The following is a 27,122-nucleotide window of genomic DNA, read 5'->3' on the forward strand; positions in this document are numbered from 1 at the left end:
TGTAAGTTGAATATATTACCCGTCATTCGCAACCGGCGAACGATCGGCATAGTTAGGTTCCGGATATCGGAAACTATGCACCCAAAGCTGACCATTTGTAACACGGTGCTGGGAATGGATGGTACGATCGAGGATAAAAATCTTTCTCCCAAAACACCCGTAACTTCGATTCCTTCCCGTAATGGCGTCGGGTGGGAAGAAATTAATGTGTTATTCCTGAGCGGGCTCACTATCGGGTCTGGTTCTGGATCGACTGATGCCTGATCGGGGAGCCCGATAGTGTGATACACACGGTTGGGTTTTTGTGATGTCCAGCTTATCCCGGAACCGGACACAGGACGCACCTCACTGACCTTTAGCTGTGTAACACACGCACACAGAAACGCCCTTTCTCTGTGTTTGTGTGTGGCGAGAAATGAACAGTACATTCGGGATGGCGTTTTTTTCCCTTCTTCCTGCAACAATGGCCAACATAGGGTAAGGTAAGGTACGTACGCCTACGTTGAAATGCACAAAGCACAGCAAAATCTCATTAACAAGCAAATAGCTTCGCCAGCACTGCTTTCCGAAACTTGGCTGGCGGTGTGTGGAGTATTTGCCGCGTATCGTCTTACAACAAACGATAGTACGCCATTACCAGTGTGTGTGTGTGTGTGTGTGTGTGCCGTATCGTTTGCGCTCCATCGTTCTGTATGCGATGCCAATTTGGCACGAAATGAAGTCGGGTCACGGGATCGACGTTAGTCTTCGATACATATCAATTTTCCCGCCCCACGAGTACCGCAACATCCCCGCAACGATCGATCGGTTTCACGTGTATCAGGGATCAGGAACCGTGGCGAAAAACGTCGCTCCAGTTTGGGGTTTTGGTAAGTGTGTGAGTGTGTGTGTCTGTCTATTTCTCCGCGTACATAGGAGAAGTAGTTTGAGTGAGAAATAAGTGAGTTGAAGTGCAGTTGATGATAGTAATTTATTTCATTAATTAAGATTTCATCGACCGTTCAGTGGTGGTTCGCCCGAAACACGGATCGACACTGGGATGAGCAGACGGAGAGAGCAGAGAGAGAGAGAGGGAAAGAAAGCGAGGTAACATGCGGGGCAAGAATATTGGAATGCTGATATCCAACGATGGTGTATCATTCTAATCGGAATCGTTCCTTCAGTTGCCCTTGGTGGTCGATAAAGTACAGGAATAGAATTACGAGTACGAAAAAGATAGGGACGCCATCTTTTCCGCTCAAGGTGGCGTAGTAGTGTTGATGAAAAATGTTCACCAAAAGGCACCCGGACACCAGAATGCCGTGCTTGGTGTCGCGCAGAGCAGCAGTACCACGGCGAAGAACTTGCCTGGCGTACTATTATAAAGTTAATTGGAAAATGATACCACTTCGATCGGAATGTGCTCCGGAACGAAGCTGGTTTCAATTGACACCGATTGGATGCGGAGAAGAAACGTAAAATCATCCACTTTAAGCAGTGTTTGTGTTCCCAGCCGCCGAACTGGAGTTGGTGTATGCGGTAGGGGCCAAATGTTTCAGCCAGAAGAAGAAAGCAACCGAACAAATCCAGAAGTGCCTTTAAATTGTGCCATTGCACAAGCTGATGCTAATCCCACTCCGCTTCCACGCTACATTATTCATGAGAGCATGGAAAGTTAATTATGTTCCAGCTTTTTCACAGTACCGTGCGCACTCACCAGTTGTATCGATAAGTCAAAAAGCGTAAACATCGTCCCGGTGTTGTGCTCGTGCTCGCAAAGCACTAGTGACCGGTATGAATAATTCAGCACAGAAGCTCCATCTTGCTTCCGTTTCGTTTACTCATTTCAGCCCCCGGTTTGCTATTCGGTTTGCGCGAAAAACGTTATGCTGTGGTGATAAACAAGTTCAAACGGTTCTGGCAATGAGCGTGTAACTCATTTTAAACAGTACCATTTCAATTACAAAGGAATGTTTGTAGTGTGATTAGAAAAAGTGGGCAATTTACCTGACCCAGTTGTTATGGAATTTCGCTATTTTAGGTGAAGTACTGCAGTAAGGGTCTGGCAGGCAAATTGCAGGCAGTTAGGAATAAAATCGCCTGCTCGCATAGTGTTGATAGTTGTAAATAATTTCACATTTATTCTCATTTCGTGTTAATTACCACACGATCGTAATTGATTTTATTGGACAGATAATAATAATTTTTTTTCGAAAATCATTTCCATTTCCTGTTCGATTCAAGTGCGGTGAGTGCTTCCGCACTGCCAAAAGCACAATTCCCAATGGGGGGGTAACATTACATTGAAAGACCTCACCTATCGGTTCGATCGGAACCATATGCTGGGAAAGAACGGAAAGCAAATTCATACCCCTGCTGGGAACCATTTCCGAGTGCGAAAACAAATAGCAGCAAAAAAAAAGGAAGTCAACACATACGAGGAAAACCATTTATTCGCACATCTCACAGCTCCCGTTTGTTTTTTAGCTCACCCATCGGCGGGAAAGCTCGTAAGCAGGAACCAGCAAACATCTATCGCACGCGAAAAGAAAAACAATTCTTCTGCCCGTGTCTGTCCTCCCGGTCGGAAAGCTGATTGGTCGGAAATCGGTTTTTGCGACTCGCGCGATAACCGTCCCGTTTTTCGGTGTGTCTTGTAAAAGTTCGGGACAAAGGAAAACTTTTCCCTTCCAAATCACTTTTACCACACACAGGACACACAAAACGGCTGGTGTGAGACCGAACGCCGGTGGCAGTGGGAAAACTTACCCCTGAGCGCTAGCTTAGCGGCCGTATCGCGCTGGTACCATCGCACGGTTTGATGTTTTGGTTCGTGGCTAGTGATTGTTTCCGGGCGTACCGGGTATTGGTGGGTAGTGTGTTTGGAAAACGGTAACCCACAAACAAAAGCAATGTGTGTTTACCGGGAGTATGTTAGTGTTTTTTCAGCTTAAAATCACAAAAATGTAACCCGTTGTATGGTAAGGGATGTAAAGTTCCGGCCACGAAATGATAAAACATCATTTCTTGCGAGCAAGTTTCACTAACACTTCTGTTGTGCGGTGTTTTAAAGAATTTGAAATATTTCACTGTGAAGTTTGTGCAGTGCATTGACATTGTTGCGATTAGATTAGTGCCATTAAGTGTAATTTGATAAAGATCAGACACCTCCTCCATCGTCACGATTGGCCATCAGGTACGATTATATACGAAGTATATTTCCAATATTGCGAACTTGTAAAAGTACTCAAATCTAATTATATACAATCTAATAATAATAAAGATATTATAATTTTAATTTTAATTTATATTATACTTTCTATAGTTTGGTATCAAAAACTTTTAGAGTTAAATGCACCATGAACTTTAGATATCCTTTTTTGAACTAATTTCTTTCTTGAAAACTATTTAAATCTTTAGTGATGTGTTAGTGATGTGTTAGTGAGCTGAAGTGAAATGTCTGAGCAAGTGAGAATGTTATATTGCTTGATGGGTTGTATAACTTTATCACTGTTCATGCTTGATCTAAGCAACCAGTTATGCATGGTTCGCAGCTTCATTCCCTATTGCTACCAATACTACTATAACAACAACTACTACTATTATTACTACTACTACTAGTACTACTACTACTACTACTTCTAACAATGCTGATACGTACACATCCCGCCCCAACCAAGGCAAACATGGCCCAACGGCATCAACCGTTTCCTGTGAGAACGTTAACGAGCGGTTGCACCGTTGAATGCCAAAATAAACGTATAAATCATTCGATGGCGCGTAATATTTCCTTATTGCTGCCAGTTCATGTAATAATAAATTTTTAATAAATTTATATGCACGGATGTTTCAGCCTCGCGGTGAGGCGGTGCGCAAACCAGCGATCCTTAGGCACGTGGGTAAACTACATTCTCGATGGCTGCTTTTTCAATGCATCCTTTCGCTATTCTCCGGGTTGGTATGAATTTCCTGCCCTTGCACACGCAACTACACACACAAACACACACACTTACACAGGCTTAAACGCAAAACTTGTACCGTTGTTACCCGTACGCCCTGTGGCACACGGTGGCCCTATGGTTGATTGATGAGTGCCGGAAGCGGAGTGAAAATGATTTACTGCGACAGAATGGAATTTCAATAAAAAGCTCGACTCGATGTGCGGCCCATTCGTTTGGCGCCCATTTTCGTATTTAGTTTTGTTTGCCGTCGTGATTGCTGTCACATTCAATTTCGTTCGAGGGTTGATTTCTTTAATGGGATTTAGCTTGCCGGTTGGATGCCATTTCGTATTTTTCTATGTATACTAAGCGTGAGCAACACACACGCTCGGTTAACAGTTTTGGTGGCCGAGCGGGAAAGAAATGCTCATAAAACAGCATATGAAGTCGCGATACGGAGAAACGACGTGAGACGATTCGTTATCCGCAAACGGGAAAACGTCGACAGGAATCTGGGTTCCCTCTTTTCCCGTGTTCCGGCCGGAACAGGCAATGGCAGCAAGTTTCCATCGTCACTACTCATAAATCTCGTGAGTTGTGCCACCTCATCATATCGTTCAGCGTGGTCACGGAACCGTTTTTTTTTTCTTCCCGATCCCGTTCCGTGGATATCTTTATCCCTTGTTATTCCTTCATTCGATAGTGGAACGCGGTAAGTAGCAACCCTGGAACATAATAACCGCCACTAGCGCTCTATTGGCAAGAACCAGCATGCACGCAGTGATGGAACAGCGCTGAAGCAATATGGCGAGCAAAGCAGTAATAAAAAAACGGGAAAATGGGTACGTGGGCGAAACTCAACAAAATATGTTCCTGTCCGAGGGGGAAGTGGGAAAGAAAAACAAAAAAGAAAACTCTGTCCTGTTCGTGGTAGTCCTTTTTTCCTTGCTTACCAACGGTTTGAAGATTGATATTTTTCCGTTTACCGTTCCCTTTTTTTTCGTCCAGTTCAAGCTCTGACCAGTTATTTCACAATCCATTTCCTCCATTTGGTCAAACGCGGGCACTGAAGAGCGGACAGTACCGAGAGAGAAATCATTTTTTTTTGTGAGTGTCTTGCGAAGCAACTCCGTGGTGTGGGGTTGGTTTAGAGAAGCGGTCAAATCATGGGTCATAAATTATCGAAAAATTTAATAAAATTAAAAAAGTGAAATATGGGCCACCGTGAAAAAAGTGCGAAGGCAAGCAAACGGGACCAGCACAAACAATACACCGGATGGTTGGTTGCTGTTCCGGGAAGTATGTTACTGTTTTGCTTCGCCCAGTTAGTTAGCAGTGGCGATAAATCAATCGATTCTGTGACCTGGAGATAGTATCAAAATATCCGAGCGATAGAACGCTTTCGCCTCGTGCGGTAGTTTATGTGGAATCTTAAAGTAACAGCTCTTATAGCGTCCATTGAAATTATAAGATTTGGACGGTGGGTCTTTTTTGAAGGGTTTATAGTTATCGAGATAATTGACACGATTACAAAGGATCACAATTAGGTTATGCCCAATGTAAGGCCTGCAAGGCATGTGCTTTGTAGCAATCTTGGAAGTTGTTATCTTCCTAAACTAAAGATTAACAAGGATAATACAATGTGTCATCCTTTTGTTTTGCATGTCATCGATAGATGTGGCACAAATAATGCGATCCATTGGAATGTAATTAATTTTCCGCTGTGTTCTGGTGTTCTGGTTATTATTTTTTATTTATCATTCGAGTGCACGAACCATAATTTCCTTCAGCTAATGAGGAAATTGAATATGTTACTAATCTGTCCCACTTTCTCTTCGAAGTGCAAACGTAACTGTGTTTTCTGTGTAATGCGTTTGATATCTGTAGGCGACTGTATATTAATTTTCCGCTGAGTTCATTTTGCTTTAATCCTATAATACATAGAAATAGCATTAGATCGATAGTCCAACTAACTTATCCAGTGCAATTCGGCAGCCTTATCTAATCCGTGAAACATTTCATAAAATGTTACATGCAATATAATTCGAAAATGGAACAAAACGGTTCTTGGCCTACTTGACCAAATGATTTTAATCAATTTGGATGGCTTAAGACTACATTACGGGCCAGAAGTTAGGAACTGACTGGTCTAGATACTTTCCATACCTAATCTAAGAGAAAATTGAAAATAAAGTATTGTGAACATGGCGCACTTATTAATTTTAAGCTCAAGATTGTTCGCAACTGTCTATTATTCTGGTAGCCATCTGCTACATAGCGGAGTCATAAAATATTGGTGTGCAAGACATCTGCACATGCTTGAATTTAGGTTGAATTGAACAAATTACAATTAGCAGATGGCGCTGATTAGGTGGCTACGTTGTAGTGAAGAAAAACAAATCCATCTTTGTGGCCTAGAATTAGGGGGATCTGAAAGGGTCTTGACGAATTTTCATTTAGCATCACTTGTGATGTGGCTGTTATGCGTAAAACAAAAATGATAAAAAATCCTCTAAATGCCACTGAAAAAAAAGAACGGTAACATTTTGATCAAAATTTTTTTATGGTGAGTGAATTTATTCGTTTTATTTCTTTTTTGACGGCCACCCTTCCCGGGGGCTTATCAAACGCTGCCATCGATGATGAATTATTTCCCCGTTTCGAACCGCGCACGAAACACCGGGCGTCTCCATTTCCCGGCCGGCAAAAACCACAGAGAATCAATCGTTTGATCAATTTCACGCGCGGATCGAAATTCATTTTTAATCTCATTTGTCAATATTTACTCGTCTGTTGATGATCAGCTTCTATTTTGCTTTACGCTTGAAGTTTCGCTTGAATATACGACCTCCTCTACGGCAGCTTCCCCCCGGTACGGCAGCTTCAGTCGGATGTGGTTGGTTGTACGCTTGCATTCTATTCACGGCTTGGCAAACGAGTGGCAAGTTTTACCCACCCACCATGGCTGAAACCTTCCTATATGAACTGTTCTGTGGAGAAAAAAAACATAAAAAGAAGCAAGCATGAGACGGGCCACGAAAACAGATCCAGCGACGTGATGCATTGAAATCAATCGACTCATCTTCATCTTTTCCAGCTCGGAAGCACACGGTTTAATGCAAATAAAAAGAAATCCTATTATCATCCATTGCTCCCTTCCCGTTGATTCTGTACGGAGCATAGCGTGCAAGAGCATAAGACTCTGTTTTTTTTGGTGCTATTCCTGCCACCGCCTGCGAAACACTGAACCATCGTCTGTAGTGGAAAAAGTGGCTGCTGCTTGGTTGGCAGCGAAGACGATTGTTTGAAGCGAACGGCAAGTAAACGCAAACTAACCTTGTCCGCTTTGTTGGTTATGTTTCGTTTGGCTTACGTTGGAATCGGTTCCGTGTTTCGGTTCGAAAAATGGAGCTGGCACGTTGGCAGTGGTCGCACTGAAAACGCTTCTGTCAATATGCAAACGAGTACACGAGAAACACTGAAAGTAGGGAAAAAAGTAACAAAAAGGCAGGGAGAGCAACTGCCGGAAATATGAGCCACAGTCAGTATCTTCGTATGGCAAATCCTATCACCAGTGTACAGAGGAGTAGCAATATGATGGCATATGGCGTAACGGCCAGCAGTGCTTTTATTGACCACGTGTGCACGATGCAAAGTATGGAAACCCCAGCATTATTGAAGCGAGGTTTCAATGTGACAATATGCGTATGATATTTTAAACAGACGAGTTATTGATCATCTTCGCAGGCTTCAACCCGGTTCCAGTCGGTTCACGAGGGAAAAGCATACATCGCTAGTAACGGCATTCAATGGCATAAAGAAACTCACTCAGAGCTGCACATGCGGTGACAGTATGATATGACGGGAAAATGTCTGAGCACAGCAAATATGTACCAGATCAGGTTACGTTTTATAACGCATATCTGTATATAAATTCCGTTAGTGAAAAGCCATGCTCCATTACCATGGAAAATGTGGCATGACAATAGAACGATTTGTCACAAATGCTACCTGGCTGAAATTTTCTACACGAGCGGGACCATTAAAAGCAAATCAACATGATTTTATGAATTTTCCAGCATCATTCTTTCCAAATAATAAAATTGGTTTCCTTAGAAAGCATCGTTTCGGCTAGGTTTAAAGTTATGATGCACGTATCTCGAATTGTTCTGGTCTTCTCTTTATTGGCCGTGGTTCAAGATGCTTTGCGAAAGCGATTCAAAGCCTGTAGCTATTGCCATCGGTAGACAGAACGGGGTAGGTTGATTTCCGAAACGCCAGCGAATTCAGTGAACGGATACTCTCTTTCGACAATGACGACAATGGATTTTTGATTTTCCCTTTCAACGATCCCCGGGATTTCCCTGCGTTTGCTACGATCGAGGGTAGTCACGCATACACTTATACACCGATTGGAGCACGGGTTCGATTGGCGGGACGAAATATATGAGCTGTTTTCTATGAAAGATATAAGATTTTCCAGCAATGGTTTTTTTTTCCATTTACGACGCACCATCCTTTGATGGCCAACCCACCGCAGTGCTACCGAAAATGGAGGACCAATTTTCTTTTCGAAGCTTGAGATTTTATTTCCCTGGGCTGACAGTTTTTACACTGCCCCGGAACGGTACGGTGGCGGCTTTGCTTTTATGCCTCTTTTAAGGCATGGTGATGGGTTTCTTTTTGTTCTCTTTCCCTTTGCTACCCGCGCGGTTCCTGTTTGCTTTTCGTTCCACATTTTAAAGGACTGGCGCGAGCGCCATAACCGGTGTTCGGTATGCAACCGAGAAGCACCACTTACTCTCGGGCGAGGGTTTGATCTTTGAGAAGGTCCTCCGTCCGGGTTCCGGCGCTGCGTGATCAATTGATTTGCATACTTTACGGTGTTGATAGAGCCATTGACAGGCTGGTGCAGTTGATTTTTTTTATTGCTTCGTTTTCTACCCACTTTGTGTCCAGCATATTTTCACCACACGTTGAGTATTAAAATTTTCTACCTCATACTGTGAAGTGTTTGAAAAAAAAAAAACACACCGAATGGAACCCTAGCTACACATTTTGCTATAATCGATCGGGAGATTTTACGATTGGAAACGCGCCCTCAGCGTATGGTGGTTTGGTTTTGCTTCTGCAAGCCACAGCGTCGGGTTTGGTAGCATTAACGATATCTGCTGTCCGATATATCCTTGCCCCTGTGCAGTACATTCGATTCGTTACCGATCTTGGGTTAGCACGTGCCCACAATGAACAACCCTTTTTATGGATCGCTTTGCGACCGTTTCGTTTATGGTCGTACACTGCTGCTTTAGCTGCGTGTATGGCCGCACAGGCACCGATCGATTCGCAACGCAGCAGTACTTTGAAGCAATTTCGGTCTCGACCAAGAGCTTATCGCTGCGTTAACTTCGGCAAGAACCTTCTTATTTACCCTCATCAGTTTGGAATGTTCCTTTTTTTTTATTCTCCCAAGTACCAAAAACCATAGATATAGTAATGTCGCAATCGACAAGGATTTGGCTATAAAATTTTGGAACTTAATGTTTGCTGTAGTCCGTGGTGTCTGGTGGATTGAATTTAAGTCTCAATTGTTAGTCTCTTCAGATTGGAAAGGATCTAAATTGCTTCTAGTTGATAATTTTAAAGTTGATTTAAAGCGATTGGTTTTTAAAAAGATGAAAACATTTGATTTTATTATTATTATTTATTATTATTATTTACTAAAAAAAATTGCTCGTCTAATGTGGCTTAGCAAAACAAAAATATTTTAAAATAAACAACAACTACAAATAGTTTCCTTATATAACTATAGGGAAGGGAAGTAAGAGTGTTATAAAAAATGATTATTATTATTTTGTTTTATTTTGAACTTATATTAAGGATTAAAATATTGTATTTTTTTTCGTAGCATTTAAAATAATTTTCAGTTCTTCCAGTGCAAGTGGAATCGTTTTTCATTTCGGGTTCTTGCAAGTTGAGCTAGGTTTGCATTTTTCCCATACTTTCGATTCTGTACCAAAGATTTACGATTAACACAATGAAATTTTCACAACCGTGTTAACAAAGCTTTAGGAATGATAGATGAGAGAGCTTTGAGTAGAGTTGTTTGCTTTGATAGCTTACAGCACTTTGCCTGAGATTACCTAAACTTTTTAGAAACGGGCTTTGATAAGCGATATGATATCGTGAAACTGTTTAAACGCATGATCGGTCGGTTGATATGAAATGGTTATCCAAACTAAGCGTGACTATCCATGACCCGAAAAGGTATACTACAGGAAATAGTGGTGATAGGCCAGTAGGAATTTCACCAAATAGGATATATTTTTACGGTTGTCTATTATCATTTTATTCTTAATTAAAACACTATAGATCTATCATCGAGGATCATTTAAAATGGAAATTTAAAGCACTCTTAAATGATTATCTCGTAGTAAAACAAGTGTTACTTTTCAGTGTGATGCGTAATTTTTTTTAGAAATCAGTTTATTTGCCTTGGAAATTTTCTCGAAATACTCTGAGATTTAATCGGTTAATTTATCTAGCCATGGATGAGAGACGAATTATGGATGAAAAACATGGACATGGACATGGATACGTTGATGGATTTAGCATTAGTTGTTGCACAAAATCCTGTATATTCAGCTTATACTTACAACTTCCAATGATTCGAACAGTATTGGGTAGCTTATGTTGTTTTTTTATAGCTAACTACGATTTCAATACAAACGGCAACAAAGTTTGCCGGTAAAGCTGCATCTCATATTATGGTTCTCTAGCTCACGTGCTACAGTGTTTGCACTGTAATAAAATTAGTATAAATATTGAAAAAGTTTTTCGCTCCCACTCTCCAACCACTTCGGCACCGGCACGGCGGTACTTGAATCGGGTGTCAGGGCAACAAACTTGACGTTATCGACCCAGACGAAAACACACACGGTACCGGTACCGTATATGAGATTTGAGTGGTTCGTGTCCGGATATGTCGGATAAACGTGTGTACATCATTCGTTACAGCCGCTCAAATGTCCGTAGCAGCTCGCCCACGCCACGGCAAGGAATGGGCGAAGTAGGAAAATGGCACTCACCGAACCGTATGAACACATACTAATCCGTTCCGTTTCGTTTCGTTTTCTACACAGGAAATTCCGTCCTATACTGTCCGGTGAACCGGGGCCACACGGGGAACGATGTTACCCCGATGGAAAGTCTTCGTGTCGCTCGTTACGATTGGTCTGCTGCTCGTACCATGTAAGTAATAAATTGGTCCCTATATGTTTTTCTTCCTCCAGTTGCCATCGTTTACATACATTCCTGTGAAGTGACCGTTTGGTTTGGGTCATTTTCTGCTGTCCTGCTGCGTAACCTTCAAGACGTTGGGGCGCTCAAGTTTGGGATGGAGGACAAAACCGTTTGATCAAAGCCGGAGGGAGAGAGAAAAAAAAGCAATTGCTGCACCAATTTCACTTTCCTGACCAATCTAGTCAGGTCGACAGCATGTGTCAAGTAACGAAACCGCCACCGTGGTTAAGCTCATCGTTCGACCACGCCACGCTTGCCACGGTTGAACGTGAAAGGCAACATAGTTGTTGGCAAATAAAGTGACAGGTTTATTATTGCCATTGTTGCATATTGTGAGCCCTGGTTCCTGCCCTGCCCAGGCAAAGATACGTTGCGTATGTTTTCCAGGGCTTAACATTTCGTTGACAAGTGGTGTCGAGCTTGTTGGGACGACGAGAGACAGATCAATCTTTCCCGTGGTGGTGGCAACCGCTGCCGAAAGCGCGACGTGTCAAGTAGACGCAGGCACGCTGGGAAACACCGGAACGCAAGTGACATGGCACGGTGTCCCGGCTCGTGCGGTGCGCTTGGCAACCAGTTCTGGCGGTGGCAATGTTAGTGTTTATTTGTTATGCTTTACGGAAGTCAAACGTCGGTTAGACGACAAGGTGACAGTGGGGCCAACCATGAAATGGGAAGTTATTTCGTTGCGGTTTCATTTCATTCATACGACCACGTCCTTCGTCCGCTTTTCCGGCATCCGCAGCACATAAAGCCCACCGGACAAGGAGTCGTGACCTCGCAAGGTGCTCCGGAATGGGCAATACGGCACCAGACGTACAGTGTCGGTTGCGAGTCTTTCGAGAGACGGCCAGCGGAAAAAAGGTGCATGTCATTCCCGTGCTTGAATTATTTACTTTGGCTTCGGTACCACTTACCCACCGCAAATTCGTGATCGTTTGATTCGGTTTCTTCTTTCTTGCTTCCCCTCCGGGCGGTATGACTTGATGGCACCGATTGTGTGTGTTTGTGCGTTACCTTGTACGCTTTGCACGAGGGACAGACAGTTGTCCTGCGAGTCTGTGAAATGTCACCTCCTAAGGGTGCGCTTGTGGCAAAACGGCTGTAGCAGTGGGTGTACGATGAGTTGTGTGGTGTTGTCGTTGTTGTTTACCCCGGTTGCTCTGGAACCGTCGCCGAGCCGCCCTGCTGCGTCTGTCGAAAAGCGTTTCTTCGTTTCCGTCTTGCTGATCGTTTCGCACAAGTGGGAAGAAATTGAGGTGTACACAATGTGATTAGTTGAAGTGATTTTTCTTTGATTCGTTTTGCGGGCATGATAAAGAGTGTGTAGTATTTTTGGATTTTGACTGGAGGGTTCGATAAGGAATGCCATACCCACCGTCCGGGGTATGGAACCAGCACAATTTATTGCCATTCATGACGATCTAGAGAAATGCGTGGTATACAGCACGGAAGAACAAATCGAAGTGTGAACAACTGCTGCTTCTTAGATAATGTTTATTCTCAAATAATACTTGAAACTTGGTATGTTTGCAGGTTAAAAAAGTAAGTTACGAGAAAAACGATTTCAAACACCATTTTATTATATTCTTTCTGTTATTCAGATGTTTCATCATCAAATTTGGGCTATTTTGACTAGGTATTACCATTGCCTTTTGAATTTAGTTAAAGCTTACAGTGTCAGATCAGTGTGTAGCACATTCGATTTCAACTTGAAATGAATCCAGAAAAAGCTCTAACTTCGCCATTTGACACTCAAAAAAAGCTTGAGACTTGAACAAATATAAATTGTTGTAATTTGAGCCCTACTTTTATGCATTTGTAACACCAATTTATATCGTTACAAAAAAGTGATTTTCTTTAATTTTTTTGTAGCTTTTATTGAATCAAAAAAGGTGTAAAACTATGTACGTAGATGTTAAAAAATACAATCATATTATATTGCAACCTTTATCGCCATAGTTTCTCGGTTTGTGCTTCTCGGCTCGGCCGCAGCATGATGGTAGATAATAAAAGCTTACATAAATTTTCACCTCCAAAAGAATGATTGCGCAAAGGCCTGGGACGGTTCCATCGCTACGGCTAGAGTATTGTACCGTCGCGAATAAAACTTACGTTAAAATACAAACAAAACAAGCGAACGCACCGTTAAAATTGTCGAGTGAGCTGGCGAGTGCTGGGACAAAACGATTTTCCAGGTGTCATAAGATTTGTGTCGCAAAATCGGAAGGTCGCGCTTATTCCTTGCTGTTTCCACCCGTGAAGTCGGCATCGTTTGTCGGCTGCTTGGCAAATCCAATTTGTGGAAAAAGTTCCACCATCGGGGGCCCGGGCAGCAATCCCTTGGAGATGGTGACGGATTACTGGCACGAAGCGAAAGCCACCAGGCGATTCGCTTCTTTTTGTTCTTGGGAATGAAACGAAATCAGCTGACAGTGGAATTGAATGTGTTGTGAAGAGGTTGAGGAGGTGTAAGGTGTAGCGTACAGTGCTATTACCGGTCCTTGACACCGCCATTTCGAGCATCTTCGTGTGCATGAGCCCTCATCTACACGCTTCGAACGATGTTTGAGGGCCCGTCGTTCACCGGTGTCGATGTTTTTTCGTCGAGTGGTGTATTCGGTTTGTTCCGAACCGCACATATTCAACCCTGCCGTCTGATGGATGTCACTTACTAGTGTATGTAGCATAAATTTGATGATTCCGCTTGGGTAGGTCCGTTTCGGTTGGAACAATTTCATATTCAGTAGAAAGTTATGTTCAACTGCAGCCTGGGTTCTGTTTCAATTTTGCAAATTAAATTTACCTTCATTCTTGGAATTAATACACGGCGCAAGAATGGTTTAATTTGCGAAAAATGTATTCCGTGTGAGCGGGAATTCGAATGGGTACGATGAAAAGCCAATCTTTTCTGTCAGCGGTCACTTACAGCTTCTAGCGCAAACTGATTCGTTTACGTTTGATGGAGCATTCTGATGCATGGAATCTTCTTTGATGATACTTTGCTGAATGTTGCCGTACATGTTGATTGAAGCGGAATGAATGTTATTCTTATATCATATGATTGGCTTTGATAGCTGCATGGTAGCAGTTACTAAAGAATTATCCATCTGCTTTACACAAACGCCTTCTGCGGTTATGCAAGCACCAATCGATCTTTGACCACCGTACAGTTAATGATCCGGAATGCTATTTGTAGAATATGTAGGTGCAATAGTATTTTTACACGGAAATCATTGTGTTACATTTTTATTTGTAATCAAACAGTTCGATAGTCTATGTAAGTTTTTTGCTTGTTTCTGTTGATTTTGTGACTTTTGTTTGACCTTTTGAACTATGTGGCTTTTTAAAATACTTCAATAAATCGGATTAGAAGTTATCGCTTCTTTTCAACCATTGTGGTTATTAATGCCTACAACGAGTACAAAGAGACTCCCGAGTGACCTTCGTTTTTAATTACAATTCAGTAGACGGCATGTAGTAGCTTGTGAGTTTATCCCTAGAGGGTCTCTGTAACAGTAGTCTCTGTTACCAGGTCAAGAATTATGTGTTGACTTTTTAAAAAATATTCAAATTACGGATCAGAATTTGTCATTTCTTTTCTCCTACTTGGAGTAACGATTCAGTAGGTTATTTACTGTCTAAGAATTTTGGCGTACTAGATTTGTTTTACCATTCAGCCGAATTGTCAGTTCTGCTACGTGGGATCGGTGTGGATGGAATTTCATCACGATCTCGGACTGTCGCCCTTATCATATACATTTTCAGGTCACCAATTTCTTTCCTGAACATAAAGTAATCTAACTTCATCTGTTGCTGGATTAAGAGGTAGACCTTCCCGATACAGAATTATCATGAAATTAAAAATATAATTTGCTTAAAGTTGCACACGCGATATACATTTTAGTATGGAATTTATAGTTTAAATGGTTTGACTAAACAAAAACTTTATTTTTTGTGACACTACAATGGACATCTGTCCTGGTCTGCTATTGCATTAAATTGCGCCTGTCTATAAGAGTAGACGAAGTTTTGTTTTTGGAGAACCATGTGAACACTAGAATACTAACGATCCATTTAAGGAATCAAATATTGGGTGATTATATTTTATGTAATAATTTCATTCGATTGAACAAAACAAATGTCCTGAAATTGGAGCAGCACTACGTCTTACAAATAGTAATCTTAAACTACGTGCACAAATTATGTGCTTCATTCATTCTTAACTGTAACCGAACAATGTGCTTATTAGATATTTGTAGACACTTTATTTTTATCACGTACAACCATCATCCTATACCATGCATCGTACGCTGATGTTGTTCCTTTTTTTCCATTGTTTGTTTGCCCAAGAGATATCAAGCACCATGGTGAAGCTGCTATAGTTACAGCTACTGCCACGCAACGTCTACCATTTGGCACCGGATCCTGACAGTGTACAACGGATCCAAACAAAAACCATCGTCATGTGGAGTGACGATGAAAATGATGATGACGGTGATAACCACCGTCCATGAGTACAGTGGTCGGGATGGGTCATCAGGGATAGCTTTACTTTTTCTCTCTGTACCTCATCCTACCCGAACGTACCTTACCGTGTAGTGGCGTTTGTTTGCACACATTCTTCATACACGGGTTTACGAGCAGTTGGATGACAGCGACGAGCAACAGTATGGGGACATGTTTCTTTATAAATATGTCGAGATAATTTAGCGCTTCACTCTTAACTGACCGTTCGTACATTACGCATTTGATTGTTGAGACCGTCGCAAATAGTAATTTCCAGCAGTACATTTATGTTTTTCCGCGAAACGATATAAATTAGCATGTTCGTTTAAATTATGTATTCTTTCATTTTGGTTTTTTTAAAAATTGTTTACTGTCTAGTTTTTTATGTGTCAAATGTTATCGTGTTGCGCAATTTGAATGTATGTGTTTATAAAATTAACGCCAGTAACGGTTGAGCAAAGGTATCTCGTCTGGGATTTTAACGCACATTGCCACAGCACAGTTACTCAAATACAAAACGGGAATGTTTATTGTATTTCTGTTTCTTTTTCAACCATCAATTGCGGTTCAACCGTTATGATATGTTGCACACTGTACTCAAGAAAACCCATATGTCACAGCAATGTTTAACTGCTGGAGCCCATGGAGCAGTCACATTTTGGGTGCAGCAAAGCAAACAATAAAACTGACACAAATTGCAGAATTAAATTTAATTAAATCCCACAACTCACCCACCCCTTGCGGCAGATGCACGTCTTCCATCGGCAATACGAGCCAGCTTTATGAACAAACACTACATCATACCGACCGTGACCATCGCATTCGGTGGTTGACGGTGCTGGCACCAAAACGATTTTCCGTAGCCAGATGCACCCCAAAATAATATACTATTCGAAGGCACTGATGCATTTTCCGCACGGAAACGCCCGCTACAGCCCGAGCACTACCGCAACTGCACCTTTCCGCTTTCCGCTTCAGGCGGTGTCTACCCGCTCTAACCGCTGGTGCATGTGGGTACGAGCCTGTAACACTTTAGTTTTTAGCGCCTCGCTTTGGCCAGAAATAACGCCACCCAGGGTGGAATGTCGGTCTGAGTTTGGTAATGAAACGAAATGAAATACTTGACTCACCCCTTGCAGCCACGGTGCACAGCAAGTTGGGGCTTTTCTTTGTTAACGGTCCAGATCAGCGTGACCGCAATAGGCGAACGAAAGTGGCGAAGCATCTGATAGAAAACAGCGTTTTATCATGGCTCCATACTGGTGGCAAAAACGATTCACTACTACCCACCAGCGAAGGACGCGGTTTTCTGGATGAAGTTGCCTGCTTATGAAACAGGCTATTGAGAAGGCTAATGTAATAACATTGCATGTTAAAGACTGTGGTACATATTGTATTTTGTAAGCAACAAACGTCAAATGTTAATTAACCAAAGAATGGAGTAGAAGCACGTCTGAAGAATAGAATGGTTTTGGTTAGATTTCAAATTTGTTTTTTACATCATCACCATCATTAAAAAAGATGGCGCGGTCCGGTGAAGTATTCGTAGTATTCGTAGGTCTTCATACTACAGGACCGAAGTAAAATCCTTTCCGGACCAAAGTCCCGTAGCAAGGACTGACTAACTGGCTGCGTAGTAAAAATAAATCGATGCGGTTCTATCGAAACAAAATAAAAATCATTTAATAAAATATGTTGAAAACTTATTTCCTCGAGGTGAGAAATATGAACGGAGTGTGCTAGCCAGACGATGTTTGAACTCGATACAGTTTTTGAACTTTGAGTAGCCAGCTTCACACTTCATAATATGTGGAATGTAAGCCTGTTTTTAAATTCTAAAAATAGTCAAAATTCAGCTTGTGTAAAGTTTTCTGATGATTCTATCATATCATATCATACTACATCATATATACACGCTTGCTGTATGGACAGGGGCAGATCATCTACTACACAAACTAAGCGGCCACAATGAGCCTCGAATAGTTACTGACTCCAATCACCAGCATTCGCTACTGTATATAGTAGAACTCTATCACGACGTCTGTAAGCGAACAAGATGAACAAAACGTAAATCTGCTTCTGTTGATAGAAATATAATGCAATGTACAAAGTATGACTGGATCTGTATGTTTTAAATGAAAGATTTTAATTCACTTTGGGGTTCGCTTTATATCATTAATCACTAAAACGTTACATATTTCTTTTTAAATCTTATTTTTTCCAAACATAAGCGTTACAATTTGACGGCTAGAAACAGGCTTCACTAGTTCAACAATTATTTGTGAATTTCAATGCAAAATTGATAAAATGTTTGCAGGTTTTCTAATATTAAAATGTTCAATTTATTATAATAATTTGATTTTATGTTGGAATTTATTATTAAATAAATTGTAAATTTATATTGAATAATTTTATTTAATATTGAAACAGTTCTTCCTCCGAAGTTAAACATGGTAAATCGAAGCGTTTGAAACTGTCATTCTTGCCAGCACCTAAGGCTCCTTGATAAACGGTGTTGAATATTACTTAATTTAACTACCTATTTGAAATACCGGTCCTGCCCTATGAAAACTGATGCAATAAAAAATACTTTTCCCAGTTCAGGACGTAAGTGAGATCTTATGTCCATCAACTCAGCATCATGAATTCGTTTCTTTTCCCACACAAAACAATTGCAATAAAATTCGTAAATGCACTTTTCCCGCAAAATAACCTTCCATGACCCCTTGGTTTTTTTTTTGTTTTCAAAGCACATCCAAAATAAAAAAAAGACATCCAACTTTCTGGTGTAGAATATAGTTTCCGCTTCCGGATTGTTTGATACCCGGTTCCAAATGGGCACAACTTTACCCACGATTGGCATTCCGTTCTAGCCGGTGCGTTGAGAATACGCGCTACCCTTGTGCATACAAAAACGGAATCGGTTCGAAACGGTTGAAAGTTGGAATTTTATTTATTTCTCTTTCTTCCTTCCGGTTTCTTGCTCCTTGCTAGTCGTGGATTGGTTAGGAATCGGCCTTACTTCCGCCCGTTGGTGGTGTGTGCATGTGAAAGCTGCAGTGAAGTTTTCGTCCAAGTTGCCGGCCACTGCCATTGCAAATCCCGAGCAGGCGAGAGCAAACAGCAGGCAAATATTCAGATTCTAATTTCCTGCCTTTCCAGCGCAGACACGAAGCATGGTCGCATCTTCGCGATGGAGGAAGACGGATCAATTCTTTGAACTTTGCTTTGCTGTTCATGTACGAGAAAGTTTGCTAGTGAAAGGTATTGATGGTAGCTAGAATGGGTGTGTTGTGTTCTGGATTTTTCGCTTCTTGCGTTCGCTTCTTCTGGCTATGGTGATCTGTGTCGGTAATTTCGACGAGAATATCTTAAGCCAAAGTTGTACGGATAGCATATTTTCTAAAAATTAAATCTTTTAGCCTTTATCTTCCTCTTAGTTTTTTGTGCATAAAATTTGAAATGACTAAAATTGAGCGATGTTTTAGTTGAAGCTTTGCGTAACATATGGGATCTATTTCGGTGAGACAGATACTTCTCATCCTATCAAAATTACGTGTTGTTAACCGGTTATTTACAATTCATAGCTCGCCTAATGTAAGAATCGTTGAAAATCTTCATCAATATTCATTCGATCAGCATCGAATGAATCAAACATTCTTCCCAGCACTGCCTCGGTCGTTCCATGTGGGTGTGCGTGTGTGTTGCCTGTGGACGAATTCAGAAGCAATATCTCATTTCCAGCTATTTCGTTTCGATATATGAATCGATCGGGCCTATTGAACCACGTGATTCCGGTCTCATTAATTCAGTGTATCTCCTTGGCATCTTTCAAAAAATGGGAAAAAACGGAAAAGAACAGCAATGATAAAACGACATGAAAAAGGTTGTCAGACACACATCAATCCCCAATCAGGCGGGTTTTTTCACGCTTCTTTATGCCTGTTGAAGACTTGTTGTTTCTTTTTTATCGGGAAGTTCGTACCAATCGGAGAAATTTGTACAATAGCCCGAAGCAGAAAGTAAAACACATCATTAGCACGATCAAAAGGCAAACAGTGTGTAACGTGCGTCGTCCAAGCGTTGGGTGTATGGATTCTGCGCAGCTTTATTTTGTGCCTTACCGGGGTGCTACCACGTTCTGCTAATGGCTTTGCCCGGACTGTTAAATGGCTCTCACACGCAGTGTCGGAGAGAGCAAACAGTACCCGGGGCTTAGCTGAAACATCGCACGTTTCCACTTGGGGCGGTGTTCGGAATCCTCCAAAACAATAGTTGATCGTGAAGGGGAAAACTCGTCGACACAAGACGTATGAGAAGGTGAAAAACGCACATCATTCAAGTGAATTGGAAAATGTTTTCTCAGTGTTCCAATCAGCGAACGACGCATTGTTGTCACGGGAGGGACTGTGCGTTTTGGGTTGATCTTTGTTGCTGGCTGTTCACGATTCTTTTGCCACCCTCCGGTACCGTACAGGGTGATGGTATATGGGTGGAAGGATGATAAATCCCTCTAAATGGTACAAAAAGAATTGAACCGTGTTAAAGCTTGGTGGAGAATTTTGGCGATTGTTCTTTAGCCATGGTCTGACAGCTGAACGTTTGATTGACTTTCGTGTAGTGGTCCTTGTTTGGTAATAGCATAAGAAGCTGTAGACTATATTTAGTCGATAGAAATGTGAAAGCTCTGACTTTCACTGATGCATTCAACGTCATTGTGATGTTGTTTCAGGGATAAAACGTATTGTTTAACCTGTCCTTACGATGCAATCTGCTGTTCTCTCCATCTTGTAACTGGCAGAATGGGTTTGCACTGTGTGTGCTATCCGTCCGGCGCCAATACTACCAGTCAGAAGTTCAGATTAATCAGCTAAAAGCAGCTCAAGGTGTAACGTTAGTCGATTGAACTTTTCACCTTCCTATCGCTGTCGCGCGGTATCGGTACGGAACGCTGGCACCGCTGGTTCGCATTCAATTATCACCCAAGCCGTAAATTGGTGCGACGTTTTGTTTTTACGACGACTGCGAATGCCACCGGGCGACACAGCGTGGTGCGACACAGCGGAAAGAGCAATAAATTCTGAGCATCCTTTCGGCGCTGTACGGGGACCCGGAACCAGCACCTGTTTTGCTGCTGTTTACCTCTTCACGCACCAGTAGAAACAGCGAGCATACTCCACTTTAGTTTCTGTTCCACATTCCAGCGTTCCAGCGGGATGTGGAAGTGAACCGCCCGAAATGAACCGACAGAATGATTGGTTTTTCAGATCGATGAGCATCCAGCACATGACGGGGTGGGGTTGTGCGAAGTTATGGTCATGATTTCGTGGAGTTTATCCACGAAAAATAATAACACTTCTCCCAAGACGATCGTTGACGTTCGATTTGCGCATCGCTGGAAAAAGGGAGTTAGCCGGGAACGGTGTCATGCTGTTCGTTCGGCTCCCAATTCGTCAGCAGTGAAGGAATCGGAAGGTTCGAAGCCGTGCGCTAATGTCAAATAATGTCACCAGCATGCCCGGCAATCTGTCGCCGATCGCACATGGAACTTTTGGCAGTAAACTTTAGCCATTAAATCGAGCCGGAACCATCGTACTTTTGGAGGGTAACCCGTGAGCGCATCGTCCGTGTGAGTGTTTGGTGGGGGTCGCCTTTTATCTGGCTCACCCATTTCGTTAGTGTCGTAAATTTGTTAACACACAACGAATGGCACAGGTGTCTGAGAGCTTTCATAAACGGATGTTTCCTTTATTAGGGATATTACTGCTAGGGTAATAGTTATTATGGTATCGTCTGCGTTGATCTTGTACGGTGAGCAGCAATATTCGATGCATGTACAAGATGTGATTAAAAAAAACATGGTAATACATATCTTTTTTTGGTTGGGATATTTAGACAGAAGAATGACATTTTTAATTTGTTTATTCTTTGGGTCAAATGTGAATAAAAAAATGTATGTTAGATATTCGGTTTGAATAACCAGGCGTCTCCATTAACGACACACAACGCTTTGTTTAGTTTTGATTTGTTAGACGATGCTGTAATCAGAAATATTGTAATGATTAAAACAGGATAGATAGTCCAAGGAAAATGTTTAATTTACAGGTTAGATAATTTTACATATATTTTTTCTCAGCTAATTAGGAAATTATTATTTTTTTTGCAAACAGGTCGATGACCGAAATAAAAAAAAAACGATTGTTGGCTATGTGGGATGTGGGTGGTATTATGTCTGTAAATCAAAACGATACCAATTTAACAATTTAAACTCTCGTCTTACCACTTGAACAGTATTTGAAACCAATTGGTTTCTAGGTTTTCGCAGAAATTCGTAGCAAAAACTTCCATACCAGTGCTTTGAGTGAAGCGCGTTTGAATTGTGAACATACACGTTTTAGCATTTGTGAGTGATCAATTCTAATTCTAATTAATGTAGTAGAATTTTATTATTTGTTAGTTTATTGGTTTAACGCTTCAAGACGATCGCCTAAATGTGTGACCTGTGATCTTCAAGAAAATGAAATAACTGTTTCTATCATAATTTTTTAAACTGACTGATAATATTTTTCCTAACATCACCAGATCAGTCGATCGGCAAGGTCTTCAATTCTTCAATTCAAGGTCTCAATTCATATTATACCTCGGTGATGATGATGATATCATAATGTTGATCTCATATTTAAATTATTGTGAAGTAATATAACTTTATGATTATTATGTGTGATTATCATCGAAATATGAAAAAGTCCATCGTTTTGTTTGTGTACGAATCTGGGAACCAATTTATGCAAGTTACAGTAGCCATTTTTTTGGAAAAAATGACATAAAGATTAATGATGATTCTTTTTTAGAAATGAAATAACGTTACCAGACCTTAAACTATAGTTTGTTTCTTTCTACGACCGAACACAACCGAAATGTATGATTGTTCACATCAAACAATACAAAAAAAATTTGAACATTCACCTTTCCATCAGATAAGGTCAATTTTCTGGCGCACATCTCAAAACAAGCGGAAAAGGTAACACGAGAAGTTGCCAAAGTTTTTCTCATTAAAACTCTGCCCAGACACGGGCAGTGCCGGGTCGGTAGTAAGGTGGAAAACTTTTCCACGCCTGTTGGTTTCCAAATGCGGTCGAATAGGTGGTTTATTTGACTCCGGGAGGGTAGGCTTAGGACGTTTAGAGTTAAAATACGAGCGAGGCGCAGCACGAGCAAGAAGCGGAAAAACTCCTGCCTCGTTGGCTTTGAACTCGAATATTTGCTTTCGGTGTATCTTGTGTTGTTGTGCTTTTGTGTGTTTGTTGTTGTTGTTGTTGTTCCTTCTAACCGGCCGCACACTGTTTCCGGCTGATTGGCTCACCTTACTTTTCAATGTAAGTTTTGAGTTGGTTGAAGTTTGTGCTGTTTCATCGAACTGCTGAAACGGAACGAAGGATCGAAGGAAACGGCGAACAGCACCGGTACGGGAGAGGGAAAAATATGTATACATCATCAAAGCTCTTTAAATGGAAAGTTTTGGCGTTCAATTTACCGTTTAGCGTGTGCTTTTATTTGTTACATACAAAAACGTTTCATACGCGCGCCACCAAGAAGCGACACGATGAAGGCGGAAGTACAGGTGGAAGGTGTTGCGTCTGAAAAGCGGGCAAGAAGTTGCTGAACAAGCCGTATTTTTCGGGTCAAAGGTAATACGTTTCCGCGTGCTTACGGTCGTAGCAGCGCGAGGAACCGACCAGTCACCAGGAAGTGAAAAATTCCTTCACATAAATTGTACGGTATGCGAAATATCGCCGTCTTTACCCTACCTTCTTTTGCACGCTTCGCAATTTTCTAGCAGCAGAGCGTGTGTGTTTGTAATGGGGTTCGCTCAAGACGTTGGTGGCAGCAGCAGCAGAACCTGGTCTCTTGGCGGTGTAGTACCATAAGCTGTCGTAGAGGTGAAGTGCTGTTACACGAACATTTTTCTTCCATTTTCAACCACGGATGGATGGAATAGCGGACGGGAATCATTTACATGGGATCAAAGTTATGCAAAAAATATTACGCTTGCTTGCAAATTACCTTCCGCGCGCAACGCGTGACCTTTTCCATTTCGGACCGTCATCGCTATGCTGTAGCACTTAGGAGCATGCAAACACACACACACACGCACATACACATACTCTCGCTCCCCATATATACACGCATCCACACATGTCTGCATATTTGCGTACCTTGGCGGGTTCGAGTATGATGGCTAATTGTTTGCCTCAACGCACATTGGAGGATGTCACTCACTCGAGAAAACTCCTGCCAGAGTCGCTTCAGTATTTTCTGCTAATCCGTAAAATTCGCTTCTTGGGAGGAAGTTCAAGCAAGAAAAATGACATTTCTTAGGTTGATGAACATCTCGAAAGTTGAATAATACATCAAACAGCTGCACTATTTTAGTGCGTAACTTTTGTAACGGTACATGTTTTTTACTTTTTGAAAGTTTTCAAACCGTGAAGCATAGTAAATATATATTATATTATATATATGGGTAGTTAAAAAAATCTGAAAATGTAGAAATGTGGGATGCGTTGAACTTATTATATTTGTCTAGGATTGTAGTTTGTATACGTTCAATAGTATAAACGTATTCTAAGAAAGTTAAACAAACATACTGTGAACCCGCGATACTATGTGAGAGTTACATTCATTATTGAATTTTGATTGAATGTTTGAAAAATTGATTGAGCGAGATTAAGAACAAATCTTTAAAAGAAAGGTTTTACCATTAAAAAATTCAATGAAACAACGAAAATGTCTGCAATAAATTAAAAATTCCATTTTATGCAATCTTTTAGGTCTGTTATATAGAAATAAAAACATAAATAAATAAATCAGACTAGTACTTTTGCTGTTGTGCACTCTAAGTACCACCTGTAGTTACGGAATGTTAGAATAAACAACATAGTGGAGTGATAAAAGAAAGGAGAAACACATAATTTACTACATTTCAACCAGCACTTCTGCGAGCGCAAGTGCAAACAAGTGGAATAAAATCACAAGACACAATGTGCTAAAACACACGTTCCGGGCATTTGAAGAACTTGCCACGGAAGTGGTATAAAAATTACACGGATACACACACACACACACATACAAGCAGGAGATAATAAAAAAGGATTTCACACACCACACGCGCCACCATGTCCCTGTGCACCGCACTCGTGCACATCGAAGGCGATGGAGACGCCTGGTAGTTTTCGTGCCCAATTTTCTGTGCATTTGTACGGGCGTGCGTGTGTGTGTGTGTGTGTGTGTGGGAGAATTTTTTGTTGCTACTTTTCGCTCAACGCGGTATCGGTGGGAAAAATGCGCGTCATTGCTCTTATTTCACTCTCGTACATGTCGGTAACGAGTGTGGCCGGTAAAGTGTTCCTGTCTCTTACGTATCGTGACCGTTGCCGGTGGTGAATGTGGCGTCCCCTGTGCCGCTCCGGCCAACCATTCATTCGGAATACACTTAGATAGTTTTGGTACGTTTAGCGAAATATGATGTCTTTCCCTGGGTATGATGCCCGTAGAACACTATTCTGGTGCTATAGTGCTCAAAGCAACTGCTGCCAAGCGGAGTTTAATTCTTAAGCAAAAAAAAGGGTGGCAAAACAATGGAAAATAAAGAAAGCCGCCATAGACCCGTGCCGAGGTGCAGATGTTTGTGATGGGAGAATTGTGTGTGTATGTATGTGTGTCTTGTACTATTTCGCCTGTTCGTCCGTACGTACCAGAGGCTAAAGCACCGAAATACACTCATAATATTGTCGGCGGGTGGATATTTGCGAGCCCGTATCCGAGGTGTGCAGAAATGCGGGACTAAAAAGTAGGATAGAAGACCGGTGGCGAAACGTTGGCATGACACAGGATGGAATGAAATTAATAATTTTGTTCGTACATTATTCACTCGTTTTTCACGAAGAACAAAACGATTATCTGCGATGCCAGTGCAGTGCAGTGTGATTTATTATCTACATTTCTGAATGTTGGAATGCTTCGGGCACGACATCTCAAGCATACAACCAATTAATAGGCCTTCAATTTGACGTTGAGCTTGGCTTTGTTGCTGAATTATGAGAATTGTGAAGAATGTTTTAGTATATTTTTTAGAACACCTGCGCTTACGGACAAATATTGTAGCCATGAAATGCTCAATGCTGCGGAATGAAGTGCACAGAAAAGTTTGGTTATGTTTTCATTATTTGTGTGTCTTTGGATTTCATAATGTACATTAAGTAATTAACTGCAGTTCCTACTTTAACTTTTTGGCCAATAGTTCTTGAGAATAAGAGGTAAGCGTATGAATAGGAATAATGTTGTAAAACATGGTTTTTGTGTTTTTCTTTGGTGAAGTTTCTCATCCATTCCATTATTGTTCCACATAATATAACTATAGAGCAGCCAAAATTTCTCTAAACGTCTGATCCTCTCTGCTATGCGTGCCATTTTGTGTATTTTAATATTGATCTGTTTTCATCACAATGCTGTGTTATCACTGTAAATTTAAATATACATCGGCTGTAAATACATATATACATACAGGCAAGATGTAGGAGATGGCTGGGTACATAAAGCAATTCTCTACCTTGCGAAAAAGGATGTATTATTATAAAAAATCATGCAAAAATTATGTTTAAATGAGTGTTTCAAATCAGTTCTCACAAGTTTTTTTTTCCAAATTTTATTATTTTCCTGTACAACTCCTCTTATTAGAACTAAATACTCTTACTATATCTATCCTAAAACTGTATCTAACGTATAATTTTGATTTTTAATTAGTGTATGAATTTTTATAATTATTTATTATTTTTAATAATAAATTATAATTTAAAGATTTAATTTAATTAAAAAATTAGTAAATGACAGGCATAAAATACATGTAAAATACATTTTGTGGTATAGCATAGCCAAATACACCAAGAGCAGCATATCCATGATGGCAATCCTAGCTATACAACACATTGCAATAGATCCGGCCTAAAGCATCGCAGGGGTCATTGCAGGAAAACGGTTGTGACATGTTACAAATGAGCTCTGCTTTGATTTAGTACAACCGTGGCTTACCACTTTCATGGCCCCGTTACTGTCGAGCCATCAACAGGGCAACACGTTTGTGGCCGTAAGATACTCCGCGCACAGGCTTTACGTCCACCATACGGTTTCAGGGTTTTGGATTGATTCATGAGCGTTAAGCAGTGGCAAAATCGACCTACCTCGCCGAGAGTCGAATTTCGGGTCCAATTTATCCCATACCTGGTAGCAGCAACTCCAGCGCATACTCCGATGCGATCGAAAGGAGAAAAATCATTGGCCACCGGGTGAGTGCGAAACGCTGAACCGAAACCATTAGCCCTCCAGGCACTGCCAATG

The 27,122-nt window shown here is 41.3% G+C and overlaps 1 protein-coding gene across 1 annotated transcript in view; it reads left to right on the forward strand.

Annotated features, from left to right (window-relative positions):
• Window positions 1-11,107: 11,107 nt before the first annotated feature.
• LOC128310286 (cadherin-87A) overlaps window positions 11,108-27,122 on the forward strand; it is a 59,731-nt gene continuing 43,716 nt past the window's right edge. The window contains exon 1 of the mRNA XM_053046890.1: window positions 11,108-11,168. Within this exon, the coding sequence (XP_052902850.1) occupies window positions 11,108-11,168 (61 nt within the window). The remainder of the gene's footprint in view (window positions 11,169-27,122) is intronic.

Source organism: Anopheles moucheti, chromosome 2 (assembly GCF_943734755.1).
Source record: "Anopheles moucheti chromosome 2, idAnoMoucSN_F20_07, whole genome shotgun sequence".
In the NCBI taxonomy this organism is placed as follows: domain Eukaryota; kingdom Metazoa; phylum Arthropoda; class Insecta; order Diptera; family Culicidae; genus Anopheles; species Anopheles moucheti.